Source organism: Capricornis sumatraensis, chromosome 10 (genome assembly GCF_032405125.1).
Source record: "Capricornis sumatraensis isolate serow.1 chromosome 10, serow.2, whole genome shotgun sequence".
NCBI lineage: Eukaryota > Metazoa > Chordata > Mammalia > Artiodactyla > Bovidae > Capricornis > Capricornis sumatraensis.
In genome coordinates, this window is record NC_091078.1 from 11,816,779 (window position 1) to 11,839,908 (window position 23,130).

General features: G+C 51.3%; 1 protein-coding gene across 1 annotated transcript in view; it reads left to right on the plus strand.

Annotated features, from left to right (window-relative positions):
* Positions 1-23,130, plus strand: part of DLG5 (discs large MAGUK scaffold protein 5) — a 120,110-nt gene that overhangs the window by 36,786 nt on the left and 60,194 nt on the right. Inside the window, exon 2 of the mRNA XM_068981793.1 lies at positions 12,629-12,697. Coding sequence (XP_068837894.1) covers positions 12,629-12,697 — 69 coding nt within the window. The remainder of the gene's footprint in view (positions 1-12,628; positions 12,698-23,130) is intronic.

The following is a 23,130-nucleotide window of genomic DNA, read 5'->3' on the forward strand; positions in this document are numbered from 1 at the left end:
AGAGCTGTCTTCTCTCTGTATCTTCAAGGGTCTTTCCTCTGTGTGTGTGCACTTGTCTATGTCCAGAATCCCTCTTCTTAGAAAGATTAGGGCCCACCCCACTGACCTGGTATTAATTGCATTTCCTCTTTGAAGACCCCATCTCCAAATGCTGAGATTCTGGGGACTTAGGACTTTGACATTGGAATTTAAGAGGGAACACAATTCAGCCCTTCACAGATTATTTCTGTTTTGTGTGGTTCCGTAGTGATGAGGGACCCTGAAGTTGGCCTTGGCACTGTCTGCAGCTCGCCACGTGACCTGGCTCCGTGTGTCTCCTCTGGACGTCTGTAGAAGGTCAAGGCTGGGTGGCATAGGCTCTAAGGAGGCTGAAGTGCAACTGAGAACGAGGATCCAGCAGTTACTCTTCAGGCTTTAACTGAGCGTTGCCTTGTGCTGGGGCCGGTCGTGGCAGGCACGGCACAGTGACACTGCCGCGGGGATTCCCATTACTGAAGGACCCTGGGTGCGTGTGCTGTGCTGTCAGGGTTTCCTGCAGGTGGCCTGTGTGCCCGGAGCTGGGTGGACCCTGAGGTCTTTGGGGACTGGGGTGCTTTGGTTTCATTTGCTTCACTCTGTGGTTGTGAATGTGGATTTTTTTTTTTCCTCCTTGCACAAGAAAGTGAAATACCTTCTTTTGTTATCACAATCTACTTTGTCTCGTGAGGATTGCCTGTGTGTGTGAAAGGTAACCCACATTTGTGCATTTGAAATACTTCTGTGATCTCCTCCCCCTTCTCAGAAGCCTGGGGCGTTCTTGACTTCCAGGACTGAGGGGCTGGGGCTTTCCGGGATCAAAGTCTTTGAAGGATTATGTGATGCTTGGTGGGGTTTGGATCACACTGAAGTCCCAAAGATTTTGTATTACTTTAATGGAGAGGGAGGGAGAGAAAGGTGCCTTCCCCACCCCAACCCCCCAACTGTTTTTCATTTGTTTTGCTTTTTGCTACCAGTTTTTCTGATGTGGTGTAAAGTAAGCCTAGAATTTACCAACTTAACCGTCAATGTTATTAATAAAAACATTCACAGTGTGCTGCCGTCCCTGCCATCCATCTCCAAACCTAAAATCCTTCTGTGATCATACCTCCCCCATTTCCTGGGGCTGATTTGGGATAATTCGTAGACAGTGTGTGGCCAGATTTTTCTGGGGGTAGGGTGTGGGGGGAACTATTATTTCTTCATTTGAGGAAAGAGTGGCCGTGGGCCCATCTTCTGGGCTTTAGAGTAGGTGATTGGTTATGCACTCAGGCTGAAGGTAAATGTGAGCGCCGGATTTGATGAGATTATAGGTTAGAAACTGGAGCATGATGGAAGGCTTTGTTGCGAGATCCTAGGGAGAAGGATACTCTCGATGTTTCACCTTTATTTGTGGCGGGGTGCAGGAGATGGCTGGCAAAAGGAGAACACTGCTTGAGTGAGTGGGTTGCAGCCCAAGTCCTCTCCCCTGTTTGGGGTTTGACAACATCTGGTTGTTGCTTAGTCTCTTAGTCGTGTCCGACTCTTTGCGACCCCATGGACTGCAGCACGCCAGGCTTCCCTGTCCTTCACCATCTCCCGGAACTGGTTCAAACTCACGTCCATTGAGTCAGTGATGCCATCCAACCATCTTGACTTCTGTCCTCCCCTTCTCCTCCTGCCTTCAGTCTTTCCCAGCATCAGGGTCTTTTCTAATGAGTCGGCTCTTCACATCAGGTGGCCAGAGTACTGGGGCTTCAGCTTCGGCATTTAGTACCTGAGCAGATTCCTGCAGGCCAGTGCATGTAGCTGTCCTTTTTGTAAAACTTTGTAAAATGTCCCTGTGGTTTTGAAAATGGACTCCTTTCATCTTCTTCTGAAGGTCCTTTTAAAATCCATAAAAGCATTGTGCAAATAAGTGTGAATCTTTCTGGGTGATGTCACCTTATCCAAGAAGAAAAGGCCGGCAAGGTGTCCCAGGGCTCTTGGGTGGGACAGCCGCCGGCTTGGGGCAGGGCCTCTGAGAGGCTCCCTGGAGGGCCACACTCTTCTATGCTCTGTTGCTCAGAGCCTCAAGGAAAGAATAGATGAGATCTTGTCCTTTTATTCTCCCTGAGGGCCCTTTCAGTCCTGGGCATTTAAAGAATGTTGGAGAAACAGATTGGATTTTAGAGTTAATTCTGGTCAGTGATTGATTGTAGTAAGCTTGCTAAGAGCTGGGAAGCTTGAAATAGTGTTTCTGTTGGTGGACTGGCCCTTAGGAACAACACAGATCAGGAGCAATGCATACCCCCTGGTCTTGCCCTTGGCGGACATCGCTGATCCATCCTGGGCTCCTTTCCTAAGCACAGGTGTAGCCTCACGCTCCTTAAGCACAGCAGGCAGCTGTCACAAGCCATGGCCGTTCTTTCATGATGAACCTCTAGCCTTTTCTGGTCTAATCCAAGCCCTGCAGTTTTGGTGGAGAAACCAAAGCCAATCAATAGCCATACTTAATTAGCAGGACATCACTGACCTCCAGATGACCGAATCAAATGTCTGTGCTCTGTGTCCTAGCCTAGCATTTGGCATGGCAGACCAGTCCCTCCGACCACTCTACCCTACTGCCTTCTGGAAGACTTAATTCTCTTATTCCTCCTGTTTCCCCAAGTAGTCTTTCTGTCTCTCTCTCGGAAATTTGTATTCCTTCTCCTGTCCCCACAGGTTACATGTCCTAGGATTTTGTCCTGTATATGCTTAGAACGGTAAGCTTCTCAGGTGACTCAGTGGTAAAGAATCTACCTGCCAAATAGGAGACTTGGGTTCCATCCCTGGATCAGGAAGATCCCTTGGAGAAGGAAATGGCAACTCACTCCAGTATTCTTGCCTGGGACATCTCATGGACAGGGGAGCCTGGTGGGCTACAGTCCATGGGGTTGCAATAGAGTCAGAAATGACTTAGTGACTTCACCAACAACACAGTGCTTAGAACAGTACTTCCTGTGTGGGTGCTATTTAGGAAGTCCTAGATCTGACCTTCCCCTTCCCCTCGCTTTTTTCTTACCCAAGGGCTTCACATTGCCAGTGAGCCACTCTAGGCTTGTCACTCATATCCCCCACGCTCTCCAGGGTGACTGTGTTAGCTTGAACCTGGCTCTCCAGCTCCAGGTGGCAGCAGGCCACCCCCACAGAGATTTCCTATAGCACATTCATTCAGCCTGAGCCTCAGCAGGATCTCCTCATCTCTCTTCACCAGCCTTCTTCAGTCCTCTGCCTCTGTTAACTGAAGTACCTTCCAGTACCTTCACCCCGACCCAGTATCACCCTCCACTTCTCCCCACCCACAGTTCCTTCATCCTAGCCTGTCCTCCCCTCTGCAGTCCTGTGTTCAGGGGAGCTCTTGCAGGAGCATCCTAACTGTTCTCTTTCCTTCCAGGCCTTCCCTCTTTCCACCCACCCTGTTCACTGGTGCTGGAGACATTTTCCTGACGCTCATCTCTGCTGTCTTACTCCTGTGCTCAGAAGCTTGCAGCGTTCTTGACTTCCAGGACTGAGGGGCTGGGGCTTTGCTGGATCAAAGTTGTTGTAGGATTTTGTGATGCTTGGTGGGGTTTGGATCACACTGAAGTCCCAGAGATTTTGTATTACTTTAATGGAGAGGGAGGGAGAGAAAGGTGCCTTCTGCGCGCCCCTGCCCCCGCCCCCTGCCCCCACTGTTTTTCATTTGTTTTGCTTTTTGCTACCAGTTTTTCTGATGTGGTAAAGTAAGCCTAGAATTTACCATCTTAACCATCAATGTTATTAATAAAAACATTCACAGTGTGCTGCCATCCCTGCCATCCATCTCCAAAACTGTTTATATCCTGCAAAACTAAAACTACACCCATTAAATAGTGACCCCCCGTTTCCCCCTCTCACCCTGGCAGCCACTATTCTGCTTTCTCTACAGTTTTGACTGCTCTAAGTACTTCATAGAAATGGAACCAATCACTGGTTGGTTGTGTCTCTGTGACTGGCTCATTTCACTTAGCGTAATGTCCTTAAAATTCATCCATGTTATAGAAGACACCCAAATCTCTTGCCTTTTTAAGGTTGAGTAATATTTTATTGTATGTTTATACTACATTTTGCTTATCATTTCATCCATCAGTAGACACTTGTATTGCTTATTATCTTTTTTGGAGAAATGTCTATCAAGTCACGCCTAATTTTGAACATTTTCTGTTGTTGAGTTTTAGGAGTTCTCTGTTCTGGGGCTTTCCAGGTGGTGCTAGTGGAAAAGAACCTGCCTGCCAGTGCAGGAGATATAAGAGACACGGGTTCAATCCTTAGGTTGGAAAGATCCCCGGAGAAGGGCATGGCACCCCACTCCAGTATCCTTGCCTAGAGAATCCCATGGACAGAGGAACCTGGCAGGGTACAGTCCATAGGGTTGCAAAGAGTTGGACACAACTGAAGCGATTTAGCATTCACATACTGATACTAATTTGCTATCAGATATGTGATTTGCAGATATTTTCTCTGACTCTGTGTGTTGCCTTTTTACTCTGTTGATAGCATTTTCCCATTTACCGTTTTAAACATTTTCATGAAGTCCAACATGTCTGCTTTTTCTTTTGTTGCCGTGTCTCTGGTGTCATATCCAAGACATCACTGCCAAATTCAGTATCTTGACATTTGCTAAGAGTTTTCTAGTTTTAGCTCATGTCTTTAAGACTTTGATTTCCTTTTGAGTTAATTTTTGCATATGCTGTTAGGAAAGGGTCCACATTCCCCCTTTTACACCTGGATATCAAGTTTTCCCAGCATCATTTCTTGAAGACACTCTTCTTCCCTCATTGGATGGTCTTTCAGCAATCTGTCAAAATTACTCGACCATTATGCAAAGGTTAGTTTCTGGGCTCTGTGTTCTGTTCGATTGGTCCGTTTGTCTGCCTCTGAGCCAGCACCACACTGTCTTGATTTCTGCAGCTTTGTCCCCAATCAGGAAGTGTGAGTCCTCCAGCTTCGCTCTTCTTTTCCGAGATTGTTTTGGCTGTTCGGAGTTCCTGTGTGTGTGGCCAGAGTGGGAGAGCCCAGGTCCATCCAGCTTCTGCTCCTGTGCTCTTTGCAACGTACGGTCACTTTGTCCCTCGCATCCCTGTGGCAGGTGTCACAGCAGGTTCAGACTCAGCAGGGCTGTTGGGCTGGTGGGAGGGTAAGTGGCTTTCCTCTTCGATCTCAGAGTCCTGGGGACCCAGATGGAGCTGCCTTGGTGGTCAGTAATAGCCAAGGCACCACATAAAGCATGCAAGGGGGAGGTGTCAATGCTGTTGAAGGAAGAGGGGGGTGAATGGCAACTCGTTGCTGATGAAGACAAGGCCTTTCCTTTGTAATGACCGTCTTTGGCCTCTGTGGACTGAATGTCCCTGACCTGTCCAGCCTGGGGTGTCATGTCCTTGCCCACTTCCTGGTCTGACCCCAGGGCCTTTACACTTGCTGTTCCTCTACCTGGAACAGTCTTCCTCCAGCACTCAGCTTCCTCCAGACTCCTGCAGGTCTCTGTTCAGATGTGACATACCAGAGAGCCTCCCCTGACCCTTGTCCCACATAGCCACCTCTCTGCCCTACCCCACTCACCCTACATTTCACTCTGCTCTAATTTTCTTCATAGCGCTTACTACCTAATGCAGTTTGATTGGCTTGTTGAGTTGTTTCTCTGCTATCTGCACTCCTCTGAACGCCATGAGGGCGGGGACGCTCTCTGTCTTATTCTCTGCTGCATCCCCAGTTTGCTCACTAAGCATTTGGTGAAGCAGTGGGCTTTGTGTTCCCAGGGCAGGCATGCCTACTAAGGGATGGTGTCTGTGCAGAGCACTGTTACTCCATCTCTCTTGAAGGGCTGACCGATGCCCATATATGTGCAGGTGAGGGTCATGAGAAGGTTGGAGCGTGGCCTGGTGTGATGCTCAGCAACACAGTGAGCACTCTGTCTTGTTCTGTTTGATTCAGAGGACAAGAGATCAGCAAGTGAGGCTGGAAAGGCTTGAAACTGGCCATAGCTGGGCAGAATGATGGAAGGGGATGGGAGGCTTCCTTATGCTGAGGGGAAGAAAACAAAGGCATAGCAGGGCCGGATTCAGGTATTGGGAGCGGACACTCAAGGTTGAGAGTCAGGTAACCAGAATGGGAACTAGCGTTGGTGGAGCGCTTGTCTGTGTGCCTGGCTCAGTCCCCAGGGCTTTACCTTTCCTCATTCAGTTCTTAGAGCCCATAATTCTAACTGTTTCATAAACCAGGAAATGAAGGGCAGAAAGTGGAAGCAGCTTGCTTAGGTCACACTGCTGGTAGGTGGCAAGGCTGAGCTTAGGGGGTGTGGGCCCAGGGCCTGTTCTTGTAGCAACAGCCTACGGTGCAAGGCTGTGGTAGAGGGCAGCACATGCCACTCAGGCACAGGCCAGACAGAGAGGAGGGTGCAGGTCTGTCGGACTCTTGGTGCGGATCGGAAGTTTATTCCAGGGCGCCCGCGCTCACTGTGCCGTGTCTGGCTGCAGCGCAGTGGAAGCCTGGCTGCCTGTGCCGCACTATTTCCTGTCCCACCTCAGTGTGTCCTCTTGGCTGCTGACTTAGGGGCATGAGCTCTGGGGAGGGCAGCAGAGCAGAGACGCCGCAGCCGGCCCCGTCTCCTCTCTCTCATCTGTATCCTTTGTTCTGGGGTGCCCATCAGGTGTGGCTGCGCTCAGTGCTGATGAACACGCCCCATTACGTCACTGCGTTTTAGTAGGAGACTCCTGAAGTCTGTATCATCAGTCTCCTCCCTACCCTGTAGGGTGGAAATGATGACCAGCCCAGCCTCCCTTCCTTGAGCCATCCAGATCCTGCTTTGGGCCACTTCCTGGGCTTTCTAGGTCAGGTGACAACTGTCACCCAGCCTAGCCAAGAGGCACCAGCCTTCTTGTGCAAGGCAGGGAGAAGGTGCTTCCCGCCGCCCCCCCCCCCCCCCCCCCGGAGGTGGGCGAGTCAAGTACCTGAAGCAGGGCTTTCTTGATCAATGTGCCAGGCTCCATGGCTGCTCCATTCCAGGGCCCCGGTCACTCCCTATCTCCTGAAATGTCTGGATTTGTCAGCCTCCAACCGTGGGTCTCCGCATTCATGATCTGGGGCCATGTTGTTAAAGGAGGAGGAAGCTGAGGCCCTAGGGAGGGGCATAGCTGCACTGAACTGTGGTTCTGCAACGGGGCTGCTCAGCAGCCAGAGGCGCCCACCCTCCCAGCAGCTCCAGAGGTCCTTAGAAGCAGGGGAGGCGGGCTCAGCACACAGCACTTTCACCTGCCTGCCTCCTTCTCATGCCTGCAGCTTACGGAGTCAAGTGTCTCAGCACCCAGCACGGTCTGGACATTGGGATGGGCAGGAAGGAGTAGCGCGTGCAGGGCCGTAAAGCCACAGTTCACCCCTCTTTCTTTCTTCTCACTTTTAGTCCCCAGGCCCTGCTCAGCTCACACTGTCTGTCATGGAGGGGACAAGCCCACTCTGGAGGATTCCAAACTGTGAGGCCCTGGACAGGGGCGGCCCTTGCTCTGAGACTTCTCACTTACACAGAGGGGGTGGGGCCTACATCTCCTGCAGGCTGATCTGGCTTCTTGGTGCTTGTCCAAGTCCACCAGCCTCCAGGCCCCTTCCTCCATGAAGTCTCCCTGGACTGCCAGACCTTTAGAGCTGGGCAGCAGTGTTGTGACTAGGGATCAGTAGCACAGACGTTGAGCTGGACTATCTGGGTTTGTATCCTGTTCACCCCATGACCTTAAGCAAGTTACTTCATTGTTCTAACCCTTTGTTTTCTCCTCTGTCATTGCAGGTGTAATGACAACCTCAGGGTTAGTGTGGGAATTCACTGAGAGAATACGTGCAGAGTTTAGTACACCCCAGCACTTACAGGGCTCAGTATCAGCTGCTGCTATTATTATGACTGGTGGTGTTGTTATCAGTGCTCTGCAGGCCAGCAGTTTGTCACTGTGGACTGTTCAGCCTTGTCACCCTGGCAGACTGCTTTCCTTATGGGTGGCCCAAGGACTGAGGACGGCGGGGCTGGAAGGTCTGGTGTGACTGCAGGAGCAGCAGCTGACACTCGGGGCGCTGGCAGGGCCGTGTGCTGTGTCACGGCCTTTTCATATTAGCTCAGTTGATACGCTGTGAGGGTAGTACTCCTCTTGTCCCATTTTACAGACGCACACGTGGAGGCAGGCAGAGGCTGAGGGTACACAGCCACTGAGGGGCAGAGTTGGGAGCTGAACCCAGGCCGACTGGTACCGTCAGTATTCTGGTCACTGCTCCCTCGGGTTTGCAGATGGGCCCCAGGATCAGCGAGGGGAAGGGCCTTCCGTAGGCTCTCAGCAGGCACGTCGCCTCCCGAGCCCCTGGCTTCTCTTCTGCCTCTTGAACCCAGCCCAGCGTCGGGCTCGCAGGGCTCAGTCGTGTGCTGGGACTGTTGGACGCACGTGGGCGTGAGAGTGACTGGTTGCCCTCGGCCGTCCGTAGGTGGTCAGCTCTGAGCCGGAGGGAGGGTTCTGGGCTGGGACAGGTGCCCTGGTGGTGACCCTCCCCACCCTGTCGCAGAGCCCCCAGGGAAGAGCGGCTTGCCTCTCTCCCCTTCCCGGGTGCTGGGGGAGGTGCGTGTCCTCCGAGTGCCCAGAGCTGGGTCGCCTCAGGCTGGAGCACTGAGAGGACTCTGCCTGCCGCTGGAGGCTGGAGCAAGCCCCTTCAGTGTCTTGGTTTCATGGGGAGGAAGCGTGAGTCACCAGGGCCTTTACAAGCCCCAGGTGAATGGAGGGGTGTGTTCTGGGGGGGCCGGGCGGGTAGGGGGGGGGAAAGGTGCCCAGGCCCCAGGAGGGGGCCTCGGAGGGCTGGGCATTCTGTTACCGCTTGGGTGATTTTACTGGAAGTTCTTTTGAAGTGGTCTCTGTGACCCAGTGGGGCTGAGTCACAGAGTAAATACAGTTAGCATTGCGGCCTCTGGGGAAGGACGCAGACAATGCTTGTGGCCCAGGCCAGTCCCGTCTGCCAGCTCTCTCCCAGGGCTTCTGCCTGGCTCCCACACGCATCCCCGCCTGCCTGCTGACTCGGGTCAGCCTTGCGTTCAGTCCCCCTGTGGACCTCACTGCCTGCAGGCATGTTAGAAATGCAGAGTCTCAGGCCCCACCCCAGGTCTCCCCAGTCAGAGCCTGCACCTTGACCGGTTCCCCAGGTAATTGCTGTGCAGGGAACCCCTTGCATCATCACTCTGCTCCACATGGCCATGAGAACCTGGCCCCCACTCTGCTCTCCTCTGGAACTCTCACAATCATACGATGTTCTCCAGGTCCTCTCGGGACCTCTGCACTGGCTTGTCTGAGTTTGTGGGACCGTCCTGAGGGTCAGTGCCTTGCTGTTCTGTGGGGGTGGAGGGGGAGGCCGTGGAGGCAGCAGTGGTGTGGGAAGCTGGCCCTCATTCATCCAGACCTCTGTGAGAGGTGGAGGGTGTGCCTTCGGGTTTGGGGTGGGCGGGCAGGGGGTGCAGGTGCCTTCAAGGGGACTCCTTCCTGCTCACATGGCCAAGGGTGAGGGGCTCTGCGGGGCAGGGGAGCAGGCACGGTGAGATGGGACCCCTGTCGGCCTCCAGATTGGATTGTGAAATCCCAGGGGTAGGTGACGTCTGTCTCACCCCTCGGAAGCCATCGCTTAGCAAAGACACCGCGTGACTTTGGAGGAAAGTGACTCCTTTTGCCTTTTCCCGACAGTCCTGACCACACAGGCTTTTAAAGACAACAATAGCCACAGAGACAAAGCATGACCAAGACAGTGTCGTCTTCGGACCTTTTTCTCCCCCCCGAATGACGTCTAAGGCCCTGGGAACATTGTAGAAACTGGGCCTTGTCCAATTTTCATCGTCCCCTGGCAGCCCCAGCACTGGCTCCCAGGAGCCCTGCCAGCCAGCTCGGGGGAGGTAATGCCCGGAGATGCAGATAGAGATGTCATACCGCCCCCGGGTCAGGCCCCACAGCCCCATCAGGTCAGGACATAGGGGGCAGGGAAGAGGAACACAATGTGTTGGTTGGCCAGTTGACTCCTCCCAGCCAGGGGGGAAGGTGGGAGGAGAGAGAGAAGGGTGTCTGCCAAGTTTAATTAACAGTGGAAACTCACCACGGGGGAGGAGAGAGACAATCTGCAGGGGAGGGGCGGTTTCCTGGAAGATGGGCCGCTGCTGATGCCAATAGTGAGAAAGAGGCGCAGCGTTCTGCAGGGAGCATCACCAGAGCGCAGCCTGTGGTGTCATGAGCGGGGCTGGGCTGAGCTCAGATCTCAGAGGTGTGAGCGGGAGGCGGTGCCTGCTTTATCTGAGTAGCTGTCTTTTGAAAACAGTCCACCAACACACCGGCTGGTTTGGTATATTACTCCCGAACCCCTTTAACCACCCCTCCCCCCCATAACAGCAGCAAAAAATAATTAAGAAAAGAGCAGTTGAGTTTAGCAGATAGGCATGCTGTTGTATTCTTGGTTTTTGAAGATACCCATGGGTTGGCTGCCTTGCACCTGACTTTATTTCATAGATCTTTATGTCATGCTTGATGTTTATGATAGGGGAAGAGGAATGCTGTGAGAAGTCTGTGATGCTCATTGTTGAGACAGAAATGAATCGTGTGGGCTGAATTTGAAATGCAGGATATAGCTCACTGAACATCGCTTACATATCTTTTAGTAGGATCAATAGAGGACTTGCTGGGTTGCTGGGGGTTTTCTGGTTCCATCTCCCTTCAGAGGATGTGCACAGCCCACCTATGGTATCCCCGCCAGGTGGGCACGGAGTGAATGCATGTGTCGTGAGAGCCCCCAGCACCTGGGTCTTCTCGGACCGAGGCAGGACTGACCGCCAGGCCACGCTGCCCTGCACCCAGCAGCTGTTTCAGGGGTGCTGTTGGAGGCCAGTTGAACAAGTTGAATCCCTTTGGGGGGTCCTTTCCACTTCCTGAGCGAGCCTCTTCCATCCATGCTACACAGCCAGAGGTTCATCAGAGATTCTGAGAAAATGTGGTAATGAGGCCACTGGCCATTCCAGGCCACTGTTGCACTACTTGCCTTTACTGAAGTCCCTGTTTTCTAATTTTCTCTTTTTTCCCCTCTCTCCTTTCGTCTCCGTCTGGTGGGCACACCTGCTGTTAATAGCTCCCCAGCACGCTGTCTGTTATGCCAGGGCTGTTTGTTGCCCTGCCCTCTGCGTGTGGCCTTCATCTTTCCCCTCCACGTCTTCCCCGTCCTTTCAGGGTCTTTCCTGTCCCCTGGTGCACCTCTTCCTCCCCTCCTCCATGAGTTTCCTAGCTCTTCTCCTTCTCCCCTGCTCACTCCATGTCTTTATCCCTTTTCTTTCCCTTCTGAGGGTATACAGGTATAGAGTAGCTAGTCAACAGTTGAGATGGGAGGGAACCTCTTAGATGTGACCCTGCATTTTTGATCCTGGAGTCCAAGGTCTCATTAATTCTTGGTTGTTTTCTGACACCAAAGCCCTAAGGCTCATTCAGAGGCTTTATTGCAAAAATCTCATCTCTGGCTCACCCACTTTGCCCAGTACACACACGCCTTCATTGTGTAGCTCTTTTGGTTCTAAGAACAAGACGTTGCCTTCTTCCCATTGTCTTGTTTTATTTGACCCACCATCTCTGCATGTTGTGCTTTTTTTCAACTCCCATTCAGTCTCTGGGTCGATTCGCCCACCCTCTTGCCTTTGTGTCATCTGTAGTCTTGGTAAGCAAAGCACACCTTTATTTCCGTTCATCATGGGGAACATTATCTCTGAAATGCGTCAGGGGAAAGGACCTCCTGAGCCGTCTGGTTGAACCCCTTCATGTTACAGACTTGAGAAATAGCGATCCAGAAAACCGAGGCCACTGGCCAGCTGCTCACATGTGGATAAGAGCTGGGCTTAGACCTGGATTTCTTGACCCAGAGGTTTTTCCTGATGCCAGGCAGGTAACAGCCTGGCTTTGAAGATATTTGAATTCAAAGCAAACCGTGGTGGTTATGTGTCTGCCACTAGGAATCAACAAGTGTCAACCCCTCTGCCCCTGAAAAACTTGTTATCCCCCAGCTTTGGTGACTGTGTAATTGCTCATAATTTTATGAGTAACTTTTAATCAGGGGGTGGCCACTGACTAAATTATTGAGGACTGAGCTTGAATACAGTTAGAACCTAAGAGCAGAACAGTCTGGCATGAAGAACAAAAGGTTGACAGACGCTTACTTAGGCTCTGTTACTCTCTATATGGAAGTGAGAATCACCCTGATATAAACCTGTAGGAAATCCCCAGGCCCCTTGTCACCTGGGTGTGTGGCTCCCTTGCTAGGTAAGCCTTTCCCCAGATGTCCTGACAAGAAGCCAGCTGACTGACTCTAAGCTGTCCTCTGCGCGTGCAGAGATCACTCAGAAGGTGGCCAAAGGTGAGGCGGAAGCTGGCACAGAAGCACCACAGAGGAGAGCCTGTCGACCACGTCTCCCCTGCCCGGCCCGTGGTTCTGATGTCTAGTGCCTGTTGCCGTGCTGGTTCTCAGCCTGGCACTCACTGAATTCAGTTGGTTTGACAGTGGTTTGGGGTGTAGACAAGAGAGCCCTTTGGGATCAGTAACAAATGGCCCCTCTTTCTGCCTGCAGGCTCCACCTACAGCGTCTTGTCCATCATGCCCTCAGACTCGGAGAGCAGCAGCTCACTCAGCAGTGTGGGTGAGTACCTCCTTCCTGGGGACCCCTCCTTTCTGGAGGACCTCAGGGAGGCGGGGGGCTAGGGGCGAGCCAGGGCAGCGCTGGGTATGTGGGTGGGAAGTTGGCTGTCACCTCCCTCGTGCAGTCATCTCTATTCGCCTGTTCCTCATCGGCACGTCCTCTTACTGGAGGAGGGCAGAACTCTGCTGTTAGCAGGGGCGTACGTGCTGGGGAGGTACCCGTGTCACCATTCCTCCACTTTGTCAGGGCACAGGACTTCTCAGAGAGCCTGTTGTCCCCTGCCCTCAGCCCCCGGCCTCGTAGCACCTAGTGCCTGCTGTCCAGGAGACCGACCCCTTTGGGAACTGTCTTTTGTGAGCAGGAACAGCCCACAGGGAGTGAGTGTTGCCTTGAGGGCAGGAGTCGCCAGTTCATGCTGAATCAGGTGTGTGTCTCTGCACGTGGGCTCCAGAAGCCATAGAGGGAGGCTGTCCCTGCTGTCACTGGAGATGTCTCAGGGGAGGAAAGTTGTCATAGTCTTCCAGTCTTCCCGCATCTCCGTGGCCTGTGCCCTGTGTCCCACCTGTGCTGCGTGTAACACCCTAGTGTGGCTCTGTGTCCTGGTCTGACCTTGACACCTTTGGTGGTGAGTGCTAGAGGTTTTGAGTCAGAAGGGCTCACAGATGTGATCTGGTCCAATTCTTTCCTTTTGCTGCAATAGACAGATGGGGAAATGGACACTCAGAGAGGGAATGTCTCATGTCTGAGATTCTGGAACTAGCCAGGGAAAGGCCTCTTGTGAGTTAATCTGACTGATCCAGAGGACCTCCAGGGTGGCAGAAGTGGGCTTACGATATAGTGGTGAGTAGGCAGATGTAGTCCTTGTGCTCATGGATCTTAGGGTCTGCTGGGGCGATAGGTGAGTAGACACAGTAAGTAAGGTCAGAGTGATTAGAGGGGTACCAGAGGGAAGATTGTATCCATTTTCTAGGGCCGTCCTAGCAAAGCACCGTAAACTGAGTGGCTTACACTAGAGAACTTTATTCTGTCCAAACTCTGGAGGCCAGAGTCTTGAGATCAGGGTGTCCGCAAGGCCATGTGCCCTTGAGGACACCAGGAGCAGGTCTTTCCCGGGCCGCTTTCCTTCTGGTGGCGTGCTGGCGATCTCAGATCATCCTTCGGCGAGGACCCCAGGAGCGGGCGGGTCTTTCCCGGGCCGCTCTCCTTCTGGCGGCGTGCTGGTGATCTCAGATCATCCTTCGCTTGTAGGGGCACCACTCTCATCTTCACATGGTGCTCCCTCTCTGTATGTGTCTCCAAATTTTCTTTTAAAAACAGGACACTGTTCACATTAGTTTTGGGACGTGCCCTACTCTAGTGTGATCTTAACTTGATCATCTGTAAGGACCATATTTCCTAGTAAGATCACATTCACATTTACTGGGAATGAGGACTTTAGCATCCATCTGTGGGGCAAAGTTCAGCCCCTCAGAGGTCCCCACATCCTCCTTAGGGTTCAGGGAGGACTCTGCTGAGACCACAGTTCACTTTGCCCTGCCCGCTTTGGGTCGGTGAGATACAGGGATTGAATGGTGGAGTTGTGGGGATTTTGAACATGGGACTGGCTTTCAGGAAGTGCATGGTGGGGCAGTCAGGTTGAACGCAGCGCTAAGATGGGTTTTTGTAAAACTGAGCTGGTTGAGCTCCGAGCGCACCTCTCTTGTCCCACCCTTTTCCAGCTCTGTCTTTCCCTTGGGAACAAGGTACAGTGGCCAGTGACCAACCCATTCACATTAAAGTGTTGCCTTTCCTAGGAGCATTTGCATTTTAAAAGGAGATTCTAGAGAGAGAGAGTGCTTAAACCACAGCAGTTATTGTTAATGGTGGAATTTCAGGCATGAGTAGGAAGTTATTTTCTGTGCGGCCGGACCTTTGTGTGCTTTGGAAGAAGCGTCATGTCAGTGACCCGCCAGTTGGCCCTTGATGGAGGGGTCACCAGTGTCCCTGGATGCGTGTCGGCAGGCCGGCAGAGAGCACTGTTGTGTTGCACTTCACTATCTGTGCCCAGATCTTGGATGCTCAAGGTCTTCGTGCATTCCTTCAAGTCGAAACCTCTCTAGTTCCCCAGCAGCCAAGCTCTTCTCCTCTTGCTTTTCTGCATAGAGTCAGCATTGACCTTGGGGTGAGTAGCTTTCTCTGCAGGCTGACCTCAGTGTCCCATGGCTGTATTGGCCAAAGGCTTTTGGCTGCAGCAGTACGGAATACCTATTCATACCGCCCTAGATGAGAGGAATGTGTGATCTTGCGTGGTGAAGGTGCTGAGGGTGGTCTAAGCACATCAAGGGTGACTTTGCGGGCCTCTGTGTGGTGTCTTCCCTCACACTGATGGCAGGGGCAGCCGTCACATCTGGACCTGACAGCGTCCAGGGCTACAGTGCTCACTGTGGGAACCGCTGGCCACATGTGGCTATTTAAATTCCAGTGAATTAATGTGAAATGAAATTTAAATCGCTAGTTTCAGTAGACACACTAGCCACATTGCAAGTGTTCTATAGCACCTGTGGCTAGTGGCTACTGTGGTAGATAGAGCAGATAAAAGAACGTCTCTATCATCACTAGTGGCCCAGAGGATGAAGGAGGTCATCTCTTCTTGTGTCTCCTGATGGGCAAAGAAGACTTTCCCAGAAGGTCTTCAGCACAGTCCCCAGCCCCTGTCTCTTGTCTGTGCCCAAACCACTGCTCATGCAGTGTGGTCCTTGGACCAGCAGCACCCAGATAGATGATAGAAATGCAGGTTCTTGGGCTTCAAAAGCTCTGAGGACGGGTCTCAGCATCCACTTTTAACAGCCCTCTTGTTTGGAGATGAGCTGACCTAGTCTGGTCCCAGGCAAGGGCACTGGAATGTCTGTGGCCAGCTTGGACCAGTCCCTTGGAATGGAATGAACGGAGAGTCAGCCATGGCCCACTGCAGCACCTTCAGGAGGAATTCTCCTGGCTCAGCCGCACCTAACGATGGGCAGAGCACCTGCTTTCCTGGCTGTCTTAGGCGCACCATGGCCCTGGCTGAGGGGCTGATGAGTCAGATGGAGACTGGCTGCTTTTGTTTGTTATGGTCTTTCTCCATGAACCTAAGGAAAGGCAAGGTCTTATAATAATAAAAATATCATTTTCACTTTCCCGCTTATATCTCCCTAACCAAGAATGTTTGGGAAAAGAGCAAGTTATACACAGCTAAGAGAAAATTGGTAGGTAGAATCTTGGGTATAGCATTTTCCCTGTAACAGCTGGTACCTGGCTGTCGCTCACCTCTTCCCAGCTTCCATTAGGTCCTCAGGTAGTCTGTCCATTTTAGCTTTCCAGCCTCACCCTGCTAACAACATACCAACAGACTGAAATGTTGCCATATCTTTCTAGACAGTTTTCATCAGCTGAGCACATGTGGCTTCTTTGAGGCTTTCCCCACCCCATGTGGCCTGTCATTTAAGTAGCTGGACTGTTATTTAAGTAGGCCCCATGGATCTGCCCAGGGGAGGCACACTCTTTTCAGGCAATCATATTTTTTCCTCCCCATTCATCCTGACCTCATTTCTCAGGTGCCTTTTTCCGCCCCCTCATCTTGGGTAATGAGAAGTTTTCAGAAGAAGAGAGATTTGGGGGCGACATTTATAAAATGAGCCTTAAATTTCATACAAATTAAAGTAACAGGGGAGCTTTCTTCTTAAAGAGAGAGATATCCTGGTTTATTGGCAGGAAAAAGAGCTGGAGGGCTTCCTTACTATCCCAGCAAGGATTCCTTTAAAGTCCAGCTTCCGGTTGAAAGGATAGTGGGGTGAATGAGGATCGAGGCAGGGTTGCACCTTGACCCTGTGCCCTCTGACCCTTCCTTCTCTGGTCCTTTTGGACCCAGTGCCTGTTTTTCTCTCAGTTTATCAGATGGACAGGCTTCCCTAGTGGCTCACATGGTAAAGAATCTGTCTGAATGTAGGGGACCTGGTTTTGATCCCTGGGTTGGAAAGATTCCCTGGAGAAGGAAGTGGCAACCCACTCCAGTATTCTTGCCAGAATAATCCCACGGACAGAGACGCCTGGTGGCCTGGAGTCCATAGCGTCACACAGAGTCAGACACGATTGAGTGACTTCACTTCACTTCTGATGAAGTGATGGGAGTGACTTGTCCCCGTGAAGCCTGTGCTCCACACTGACAGGGATCACAGAGGACCTGGCTCCAGGTTTTACAGGCTAGCCAGCTGTCTTAGTCTGCCCAGGCGGTCACAGAGCCTAGACTGGGCAGTTCAGGAACAGCACACATGCATTTCTCACCATCCCGGGAAGCTTGTGAGTCAAGGTCAAGGCAGAGTCAGTGTCCTGGGTTGGGGAGGCACTTCCTGGTTCACAGATGGTGCCTTCCCCTTGTAACCTCACATGGCAGGAAAGGGAAGAGCTTTCTAGGGTCTCCTTAATAAGGCCACTAATCCCATTCATGTGGGCTCCACCCTCATGACCTGATCAGCTCCCAAAGGCCCCACCTCCTAACACCACATCTGGGGAGGTAAGGACTTCAACATGGGAACTTGGTGGGGCACACCACCATGTGGGCCATAGCCCTAAAGAGGGAAGTGACTGACCGAGCAAGGAAACCAAGGGGAAGGAGTAGCTGTGTCTAATGAGGGGTGTCGGGAAGCTCTAGGGAGGAGGTGGCCCTTGAGTGGGGTCTTCCAGGAATGGCGTTCTGGATGCAGGAGCAGCCTGGGAGCAACAGGCCCTCGCTGTCTGTCTTGATTCGGGTTTCTGCAGACTGACCCCGAGTCAAGGATTTGAGAGCAAGTCGCTGATCTGGCAGATCTGGGAGCTGGGCGAGGCGGCTGCTGCTGCCCTGGAATCTCACCTCCTTCCTCTCCAAGTCCACGGGGAGCCCAGCTGCAGTCCTGTGCTGACCAAGCATCCCCTGGATGTCAGATGCTTTTCAATGTAGTGGATCCTGGACGGCCAAAAGGTCAAGGGATTGGAAAACCACTCTGGGCAGCCAGTGCAACTTCGGTTCACACCAGAGGTTCTCACACTTTATGGGGAATCAGATTTACCTGGAGGTGGCTGTTGGCTTCCCCACCAGGGTTCCTGACTTGGTAGGTCTTGGTGGGGCCGGAAATGAGTGTTTCTAACAAGCTCTGTGAAGCTGAGCTGCTTTTGTGGGTGGAATTGTGTCTTCCCCAGTGGCGCTGGCTCTTCTGGGCTGGAGATGAGGATGGCTTGGTTTTGCTCGCTGAGGCTGGTGGTGACCATGTTCTCTTGCTTTGCTTTGCTCCTGATGGTCAGGGTCTGAAGGAGGCTGAGCAGTTCACCTGGACATCCCCATTCCACCCGCCCACCTTTGGCCAGTGCCTATATTCTCCTTGGCTTCTGGTACCACAGGTCACCAGGGCTCAGAAGCGGAGCTGTGACCTGTCTAGCTGTAAATAAGACTTGAGGGATGGCCTTCAGGGTCGGCTGTGGTGTGACATAGGAGCTTATAACCAAGAAGACTATCAGCTGCCAGGCTCTCACTGAGCCTCAGTGGTCCACAGAGGAGGCAACACGAGTCAGGAGGAGGAGGGGCCCAGACTCATGATGGCCAGCAGGCTGTGCTTCCCTCGCCGGTGCCCCCTCTCACACCAAGGCCCGGAAGAGTGATGACTTTCTCTAAACTCCAGGGCCCATGCCAGCTTTCCTGGCATCTTTTAGCACTCCTTTTGGGGCCATTTTAGTCCAGTCCAAATTGCTTAACCCCAGAATCTTACCCTGGACATAAAAAGGAAAAAGAAAATCTGCCCTAAATTTTTATTTTTTAATATTTATTTATTTATTTTAGCCGTGCTGCTCAGTTTGCAGGCTCAGTTTCCCTCAGCTCAGTTCAGTCGCTCAGTCGTGTCCGACTCTTTGTGACCCCATGGACTGCAGCACACCAGGCCTCCCATCACCAACTTTCGGAGTTTACCCAAACTCATGTCCATTGAGTCGGTGATGCCATCCAACCATCTCATCCTCTGTCGTCCCCTTCTCCTCCCGCCTTCAATCTTTCCCAGCATCAGGGTCTTTTCCAATGAGTCAGCTCTTCGCATGAGGTGGTCAAAGTATTGGAGTTTCAGCTTCAGCATCAGTCCTTCCAGTGAACACCAGGACTAATCTCCTTTAGGATGGACTGGTTGGTTCTCCTCACAGTTCAAGGAACTCTCAAGAGTCTTCTCTAACACCACAGTTCAAAAGCATCAGTTCTTTGGTGCTCAGCTTTCTTTAGTCCAACTCTCACATCCGTACGTGACCACTGGAAAAACCATAGCCTTGACTCAGTTTCCCTATTGCGATTGAACCCTGGCCTCAGCAGTGGAAGCGCCAAATGTTGACCCGCAGAGAGGTCCCCTGCTTTCTTTTCAAGTGGGTTCCAGATCTGGAAAGAGGAAGGAGTGAAGCGGTGGGGGAGAGTGGACAGTTTTGCATTTGAATCCAAAAGAACAACTGCGCAAAGAGAGTTTGAGGCTTCTGTGGACAACTCACTTGACATTAGTTTTAATTTTGCTTCTTTAAACTGTTTCCTAAAAGCACAGTGACTGATGGGGGTGGGGGTGACAAGCCACACCTCTCCTGGAATGGTTGCTTCAGTTTTAGGGCACCATGAGTTTTTTTTTTTTTTTTAATATCAAAACTTGTTTTTTTTTTTTTTTTTTCAAGTCATGTTCATTGAGGTATGCACAGTAAAATTTATCCTTTTTAGTGTATAGTTTGATGAGTTTTGACAAACACATTAGTCATTTAACCAGTGCCACAATTAAGACACAGAGCGATCGCCCTACCCTGAAGAATTCCCTTCTGTGACTTTGTGGTCAGCCTTTCTTGCCTCCACTCCCTCTAACCCTCGTCAACCACTGATCTCTCTCCTGCCTCGGTAGTTTTGCCTTTTTCCAGATGTCATATAAATGGAATTATACGGTGTGTGGCCTTTTGAGTCTGGCTTCTTCCACTCAGCTTAGTGCGTTCAAGGTTCCCCATTCCCTCTGCCCTTGTTGCCCTTGTGTGTACCGGCAGTTTGTGTGATAGTCAGAGCCTTTTTATTGCTGAGATGTGTTCCATTATATGAATATAATAACACTGTCATTTATCCATTCAACAGCTGCTATAAACTGTTATGTGCTAGCTTTTGTGTGAACATAAATTTTCATTTCTCTTGTGTAAATATCTAGGAGGGGGATTACTGGGTGGTATGGTAAGTGCATGTTTAACTTTATAAAAGACTGTCAAAGTGTTTTCTTTGACAGAAGTGGCTGTATGATTTCATAGCCCCACCAGCAGTGTTTGAAAATCCTAGTTTCTCTGCATCCTTGCCAGTGTTTGGTGGTGTCACTTTTTTTAAAAATTTAGCCATTCTGGTAATGATAAAGGGACTTGGCAGTTGTCTTCAAATGCTTGCCTGTTTGTGGTATAGAAGAGAAATTACAGTTGTACCTTGTGGCCTTAGGGGTAGATCTAGGGTCGGTGGGAGAAATAAAGATCTTGGCTTGGTTCACAGAGTAATTGTCTGGGGGGAGATTAGATGGGCTTTGCTGTGAAGTAGGGAGCTCCCTCACTGTGCTAGAACTCAAACAGTGCTCTAGCTACTTAGAGGATTCCAGCAACCGTTTTCTTGAAAGGACTGCATCATTCTCAAAACGTTTTTCAGCCCGGAGATGCAAGTAGAAGGGGAAAACTTTATTTTGAATTGGATGGGTATGGAAAAGGTTTTCGGCAACGCTTGCTGTTTATTTTGGGACTTCCTGGCTTAGCCCATCTTGGGATTTTTCTTGAGGTCCCCTGTGGTCCTCCTCTGCCCTCTTGCCTCCTTATTGTGAAAGGACCGGAGCATCCAGGCAGCAGTTTCCCTACGTCAGCCTGCCATCTCATGGATTCACAGGCCTGGGTGACGTTCCTTTCTGTGTGTTTCACGTATGCGCAAGCCTTCAGGGCAGGGGAAGGGAACCAGGAAGCCAGTCCTGCTGGGAGACTGCAGCACGGCGAGTGAGGCCCTGGGTCTGGAGCCGGAGCCGGGTCTGTGTGGGTGTCTGCACGTTTCCTAGCTGTGCAGTCTTGCTAGATGTCAGTTTCTCACGCGGTGATCACAGCATGTACTTGGGAGAGTACCCTGGGGTCAATGAGGTGAGGACCCAGGTGCATTTAGCATGGAACCCAGTACCTAGGCTGCCCCCAGCGAATGACAGCGCTCACGTCATTGTCTCCATGACCAGCTGCCCCGGGTCCTTTCCAGCTGCAGGGCCAGTGGCCGCCTCCTGCTGGAGACAGACAGGAGGCGGCGGCTGTGTGTGGTGACAGGTCTGACCCCTACTTCTGTGGTGCTGCAGCTTCTCTCTCCGCAAAGGCTGAGGACTGCGTCTTTCTGTTGGTTCACTTTTAAAATGGGTGAGAATTCTTTATCTCTCCGGAGGCAGGTTTTTGGGGCCGCTGGTGCTTTTCAGTTTTGAAATTGAGATATGATGTTTCTCTGATTTTTTTTTTTGAACTTGACCATAGGTCAGGTCATTCTCAAAGCATGGTCTGGTGTCCCTGAGGTCCTTGCAGGGAGCCAGTGCAGTCAGAACTGTTTTTGTGATGCTACTAAGGTGTCTCTTGCCTTTTGCACGCTCGTCCTCACACAAACTCCACTGTGGAGTGGAGTTTTCTAAAGATTCCATCCGCGATGCTGCACACGTGTGAGACTGTAGCTGACTCCGTTAAGCCAGACATCAAACAGCGTCACAGAGACCCAGAGCAGTGCCATTCTTCTCACTGTGTTTTGTGATGGAGAGGGTACTTAGTTTTTTACAAAAGACATCTTATGTGAATATGTAACAAGTCTGGTAATTTTAAAATTACTAAATATTTAAAAATACTTTTGAAATTTCTAATCTGGTAGATGTTATTAGGCATAACCATATAAATAAAAGCTCTTTGGAGTCCTCAGTCATTTTTAAGTATAAAGAAGGTCCTAGGATCAAAACATTTAAGAACCTTTAGGTTGAGGCCCTGGGCACTGGGGTCAGGCAAAGGGCACTCTATATGCCATGCTGTCATTTACTGGCTTGGTGACCTGGACCCATTATTTAAGCTTGATAAGGTTTTGTTTCCTGTTCTGTAAAACGGGAATCACAGCAGTATCTTCCTTAAGGGGATGGGATGGGATAATGTATGAAAAGCGTCTTAGAAACTGCCAGGCATACATGAATGCTACTCACAGTTGTCTTTGTGGGGCTGCAAGGCTCGGACTGCAGCAAAGAGCATGTGCTCTGAAGACAGATGGCTGGGCTCTCATCCGGGGCATCACTTGCTGTTTGTGTCAATTCCTTGACCTTGCTTGGCCTGCCTTCCCACCTGTAAAATGGAGATGATAATATTCTTATCACCTCCAAGGTTGTTGGGAAGATTAAATGAATGCCCGGGACATCTGTGTTGGTGGCTGTTGTGTGGGTTGATTGTGATGGTTTACATTGAAATCCTTCTTTTCCGAGCCGAGTCGGAGTCTGTTTAGTCTATTCATCCCCTGTCTTGGGTTCGTCAGTCTTACACAGATCGCGTGCCCCTGGGTTGGTTAGAGGCTGAGTGAGTTGTGGGCTTCTCTGGAAGGAGTATCAGGCACATATCCAGAGGCAGCCCCGTGTGTCAGAGAGCCAGGTAAGTTAGTGCAAATCAGAAAACAGTCAGGACTAGAGCTGGTAGAAGTGCCTTCATTTGCAGAGAGGAAGACGTCAAGTCACATAGCTGCACAGAGCTGTACCCAGCCTGTCTTCCAGAAGCCCTGGGGACAAGGGTGAGGATCCAGGGTCTTTGGAGAAGGGTGAGGGAAGGCTCCTCCCACTGCAGAGTAGAACCCCTGCAGCGAGGACGATGCTCATTGGTGGTGGTCCTGGACCCCACCTTAGAGATATTCTGGCCCCAGAGTTCTGGTCTGAGCACAGAAATCCTGATGTTATGGTGGTGCTGGCTTTAAAATAACATGCATTTCGAGGGGTAGTAGATTCGGTAGTTGGGGTGCTGATACTGGGTAACGGTGAAGTCTCCTGCCTCGGACCGTGGCCTGCCTTGTTGCCCACAGTGTCAAGCTTTCCATCCTCCCCGGCACTCCCAGAAGACGCAAGGTCACACCTGAGTCCCCGTTTTGGGGGACACTTGGTTTACATGAACAGATCTGCCGACAAGGGTCAGCCGAGGGGCAGTGGTCAGGAGACACTGAGTCAGAGGACATGTGTCTTGCCCTTTGCATATTACAGGGCTCCTGGGGACCCAGATACTGTGTTCCTGGGGTGAGTCAGCTTCTGGATCCCATCCATGAGCTGGGGTGACTGCTGTGGGTTTTGCTTACCCCACTGAGGATCCATGAGAGGTAGAGATACTTAAATATAAAAGTATATATATATAAATATATAATATATAAATATGCAAGTATATACTTAAATATA